Source organism: Lutjanus erythropterus, chromosome 3 (genome assembly GCF_056507025.1).
Source record: "Lutjanus erythropterus isolate fLutEry1 chromosome 3, fLutEry1.hap2, whole genome shotgun sequence".
Lineage (NCBI taxonomy): Eukaryota > Metazoa > Chordata > Actinopteri > Lutjaniformes > Lutjanidae > Lutjanus > Lutjanus erythropterus.
The window spans coordinates 46385999-46391629 of NC_139319.1; the positions used below are offsets into that span (position 1 = coordinate 46385999).

The following is a 5631-nucleotide window of genomic DNA, read 5'->3' on the forward strand; positions in this document are numbered from 1 at the left end:
TTAATCATAAAATACAAGACAATTTCTACGTGTTTCAGGTTAAAATATAAGGATCTGCATGACATTTGTGGTTCATTTATTGCATTGGTTTTTGTAGTCCTTAATGTAAAATAAATTATTTACACATGAAGCTGTTTTAGAGACGTCCTGCTGTCTCCATATATCGCGTTTTCACTCCTCGAAACAGGAGATCTGTCTCCTCACTTTAAAAATCTTTTCTCTTTGTTTCTTCCTGGTAAATCTGCCGTCATGCTGCCTCTGCTTGTGCTGCTGGGCACCTCCCTCTTAAAGGTGATGTGAGCTGACTTTCTGATTGGTTTATTGCATGTTCAGCCTAAACTCACCTGTGAATTAATGAGGACATATGGGCACATCTGATAGGTGTATCCTGCTTTGCGCTGGTGGTGCAAAGGGCGGGGCAGGTCAAAATATCACTCCCTCCCCTGGCACAAGACGGCAAAGGTGGATTTGGACACGCCTTGAATAAATTAAATCCACTGCGCCTGGCGCTTTCCACTTGTGCTTTCGATCAATGTAAGATAGGGCCCATGATGTGACAATGATGTGTGAGACAGCTAGCTTATAGTTGGTTTATCTCCAAAATCCTGCAATTCCCTCCAAAACAATCTAGATGAAATGCACTACATGTCAGGGGAAGAATAGGTATTTTTAATTTTGGGGGGGAACTGTCCCTTTAAATCCAGAACTGTGCAGAAATGGCTTATTATAGATAATAAATGATATTCACTGCTACAACCTGTTGATAGATTATGTACTGCTGTTCACAAAAAACAAACAAACAAATGTTTCTTTTTTTAACAATTTATTGATTCCATTCAGAAAATTCATGAACAAACTTGTTGCACACAATCCTGATAAATGTGAAGCACACATCACAAATGCCTTTTAGAAATTGTAAAAAGCTGTTGCTCATATTGCTTTGCAGTATAATGTTAAGCAAGTATTAAAACTTAAGCAATTGTTAAAGAAACACCCCCCCAACATGAAACAATAACATGAATTTCACCCATTTTTGAGGACAAATCAAAAAATGTAAAAAAAAAAAAAAAAAAGAATACCAACAATATTTTCATGGTTTTATCCCAATTCCCAAGAATGAGTGATTTTGGGGTTGAGGAGAATGTATACATATATTGTAATGAGCTTGGATTTTAGAAGGTTTTTGCGCACATAGTTTGCTGAATAAGACTAAACTTCCCAAATGACTTTCCTCTTTGCTCCATCAGTTGAAAAAGAACCAGTTGTTGGTTTGTGCCCTAGTTTGCAGTCAAGATTGCTTTCAAATCCTGCGCTCTTCAGGATGTACACAACCTCACAATCAGCCAGACCAGTGAATTTATTCTTAGCTTTCTTGACTGTGAACTTCTCATAGGGCGGGATAAGCACCTCTTCCTCTGCATCTCTCAGATATGGATACTTTTTCAGGAAAGCACCGAAACAGGTGGTAATTTCAAAGCAGGTCTTGGTGCCAAACTGTATCAGGTTGTTTCTCTTGGAGCTGGATGCAAAGAAACCAAACCGAATTGTTTTGATATTCTCGTCAGTAAACGTATCGTTGGTTCTGCGGTAAGTGGTGAGACATTTTCTGTTATTATTGAGGATCTGTACCGCTGATGTCAGCCAGAAATGTAAGGAGTGAAATAGGAAGGAGGTGCCATAGGATGTTCTGTTGGTCCGGACTGCATCATTGAACTTCTTATAAAACTTTTCATAATCAGATGTGAAAACACAAATTGCCTGCAGGTGATCCTTGGTCAGAGCCTCGTCCCCTTTCTCTTTAATTTTTTCATTTCTATTTGCACAGAGCTCTGCTCGTTTCCACACTTTTGCAAATATTCCAGTGTTCTCTTTTTTAAAGTATTTGCCCTCGATCAGTTTCATCATTGCTTCGTTGCAGCCGTAGTACATGTCGTCAACAGCTTCTTCAACCATGCTCAGTGGGATGCTCTGACTTGCCTTTGGAAGAGTGAAGACAAAACTGATCTAGAGGAGAATAAGGAAAAAGATGAGAGGAGAGGTGATGAATTAAATGTACTTGTGCATGAGCAGGGCCATGTTGCCATATGTGTACTCTGCAGTTGCACAAGGCCCCCAAAGCCACCAGGGTGCCCCCAAATGGTGTGATGTAGTGATGATCTGTGTTCAGTCCAGATCCGACATTCAGTATCCCCGCTGCTATTCAAAATCATGTTATTGACGGACCATCCACCATATCTGAACTTGCATAATCACAACAAGAAGTCTACTTTATGCAAAAGAGGTCCACCCAACACATCGTAGCAGACCATCTACTGATCTGGACTGATTAAACTAGGCAACGCTGACCAAATATTTCTGTAATTCTGTTGCTTATTTCTTGCCTAGAATGTTTTAAGAAACATATTTTAGCATAGAGTTTACCTGAAAAATTATCAGGTTTGTCACTCGGCCACCATGTTGAAACAATTTGATGCTATATCAAACACTGTCCACTGGCCAAAGTATGAGGGGTTCCAATTCATGAAGTTCCATCATCATCAGATTTGGATTTAGCCGGGATGTTTTTATGTATTATTTATATATTAGTTTTTTTTAGTAGTTATTTATCACACACGTGGGTTTTTTCTTAACATTTAAAATAACGAAAATGCTGAATGTTTCATTTTAGCAGACGTTATGATGCAGATTCTGTAAACCTGCAGTAAGTTTTCTTTTAGTAGAGAAACCCCAGTGATTCCCATTTATCAGAGTACAAATAACTCATCAGTGTACTTAAGTGGATTTTTCAGGTATCTGTACTTTACTTCAGTATTTCTTTTTCTGATGACTTTTACATTCACTCCCTATATTTGAACAAAGATATCTGTACTGTGTCTACCCTTTACATTTTCAAAACAGGCTTGTTACTGTAGTTTCAGTGCAAGACAAAAACAACCAATAACACATAAAGAGATCAAAATGACAAAGAAAGATGTAAAAAGATGAATTGATGTAAAAGAGGATACAAGAGAAAAATGATGTAACAAAACAAAAACCACATAACAATATATAACAAGACGAACAGGTGTAAAGGACAAAAATGACATAAGAAGACATAACAATACAAAAATGACATAACAAGATGTAACAAGAGAAAAACAACACAAGAAAACTTCATAGCAAGACAAAGACGACATAAAAGATATAACAAATTAAAGACAACATAAAAGATGCAACGAGACAAGAACTACATAAAATAAGTATAAAGACAAAAATTATACATCAAGACGAAAATGCTGCAACAAGACAAAAACAAGATGAAAGATATAACAGCACATAACAAGATGAAAATAGTTCAATTAGATGTAACAACACAAAAACAATGTACAAGATGTAACACAAAACAGACAGGGAGGGACACTCAGCCATAGAGAAAAGGTGAGGTTCAGTTAGATTTGCACAGAAGCAGCTGGTAGAAATGTCTTTTAGGGGACGACTATTAATTTTATAGTTTGAGTTTATTGTACATACTGTACTTTTTGCTTTTACTTAGGTAGAAAAATTACCAATTTAATGTATATATATATATATATATATATATATATATATATATATATATATATATACATACATATATATACATATCTATCACTCCAAGTCATCCCTACTGATTAAATGCTGAAGGGGCTTGCCAAAGACTAAGCTCAGAACTACAGAAGCACTGTTCCCACACATGCACTTTTGATCTCATGTATCACTGAGGCCACATGGCCTACAATTTCCTCTTGAGACTCAACAGCAATAGTGTGATTGATGTGAAAGAGACATTAATCCTGAGTAATTTTAGAAACTACCTATTGGGAAGATGATACTGTAGATCCAAAGAGATACACGAGGATCAAGGCTTTCCGCAAAATGCAAGCTGTTTGATCCCTTAATTAGAGGATTAAGCAAAACAGATTTGCTGGAATATTCAAATCATATAAATTGATGTTTCCTTTTTTATGTTCCTTTTATATGAAAAGTGTTCAGAAATAAATAGATGTCTTTTGTGTTTCTGTTTCATGGTATTAACTGATGCCCTCTTGACCTGGAGCGCACTGAGACAAGTAAGATTTGTGTGTGTGTGCGACATGATCAAAGTACAGTGTACAACCCCAATTCCAAAAACAGTTGGGACTAGATTGCAATGACTTGTAAAACATTTTTGAGTTGTATTCAATTGCACAAAAACAAGATATTTGAGGTTCAAACTGAATAAAATATTCATTCTGAATTTGATTTACGCAACATATTCCAAAAACGTTGGGAAAAAAAGACTGGGAAAGTTATGAAATGCACAAACAGCTGTTTAGCACATTCCACAGTTAAACAGGTTGATTGGTAACAGGTGACACTATCATGATGGGGTATTAAAGGGACAGCTTCAAAAGGCTCAGTCGTTCACAAGCATGTATGGAAGCGTGGGTTCACCACTTTTTGAAAAACTATGTGGGCAAATAATCCAAGTTTGTCGCTGCATCTACAAATGCAAGTTAAGACTTGAGTTAATAGAGAAAGACATACTTCAACAACATCCAGAAACGCCGCTACATTCTCTGGGGCCCGTGCTCATCTGAAATGGACTGACGCAAAGTGGAAAAATGTGCAGTGGTCTCATGAGTCCACAATTCAGATTGTTTTCACAAATCATGGATGTCATGTCCTCTGAGCTAAAGAAGAAAAGGACCATTCAGATTGTTACCAGCGCTTACTCCTGCTAATGCTAAAAGGTACATATGGGTCTTGGAGTAACATATGCTGCCATCTAGACAACATCTTTTTTAGAGACGTCCCGGCTTATTTCAGCAAGACAATGATAAGACGCATTCTTCACGTGTTCTAATAGCGTGGCTTCATAATAAAAGAGTCCAGGCACTAGACTGACCTGCCTGCAGTCCAGACCTGTCTAGCATTAAAAATGTGTGGTGCATTATGAAGCGAAATATACGACAACAGAGACCCCGAACTGTTGAGCCCCTAAAGTCATATATAAAACTAGAATGAGAAAGAATTTCATTTTCACTTCAACAATTAGTGTCCTCAGTTCCCAATCGCTCACTGAGTGTTGTAAAAAGAAACGGAGTGTATCAGTTTTAAACATGGCGTGTTCCTGACTTTTTCAGAATGTGTTGCAGAAAGGCAGGAAACTTGTTTTTTTTACTGTGTTCAACTGAATATAGGCTGAAAAGTCTTTGTAAATCATTGCATTCTGTTTTTATTTACGTTTTGCACAACATCCTAACTTTTTGGTTTTTGGTTGTTTGTATAAGTGTGAAGATCGTGTTAGAATTTCCACAGATTTTCATGTATTTCAAATTGCTCCACTCACCTTCTTGGAGCCTGCAGGCTGCATCCAGCAAAGCATCAAACACAGTGTAACAAAAACCATCATGTTACCGGTCATCGTGGCAGGCAGGCAAACAGCTTCTGAATTTACACATAATGCATTCATGACATCAACAACCATAATAAAAAATAATCACATGGCAACCTGTAAATCAAATTATGATTTTTTCGTACTCTAAAGGTGGTCTGAATAATCAACTCACCAGTCTTTGATAGGAGAACTCCTCAGTGTTGAGCACCCCTCAGATCAAAAAGTTTGATGAG

The 5631-nt window shown here is 37.2% G+C and overlaps 1 protein-coding gene across 1 annotated transcript; it reads right to left on the reverse strand.

The window, feature by feature from the left end:
- Window positions 1–1090: 1090 nt before the first annotated feature.
- LOC146330929 (ecto-ADP-ribosyltransferase 4-like) lies at window positions 1091–1993 on the reverse strand. Its single transcript, XM_084714389.1, has one exon. The coding sequence runs from the start codon at window positions 1951–1953 to the stop codon at window positions 1210–1212; it is 744 nt and encodes a 247-aa protein (XP_084570515.1). The 5' UTR covers window positions 1954–1993; the 3' UTR covers window positions 1091–1209.
- Between the last annotated feature and the right edge of the window lie 3638 nt (window positions 1994–5631).

Bases quoted from the DNA above. Each gene is read 5' to 3' on its own strand.
- LOC146330929 (XM_084714389.1), bottom strand. From the start codon at position 1,953: ATGGTTGAAGAAGCTGTTGACGACATGTACTACGGCTGCAACGAAGCA.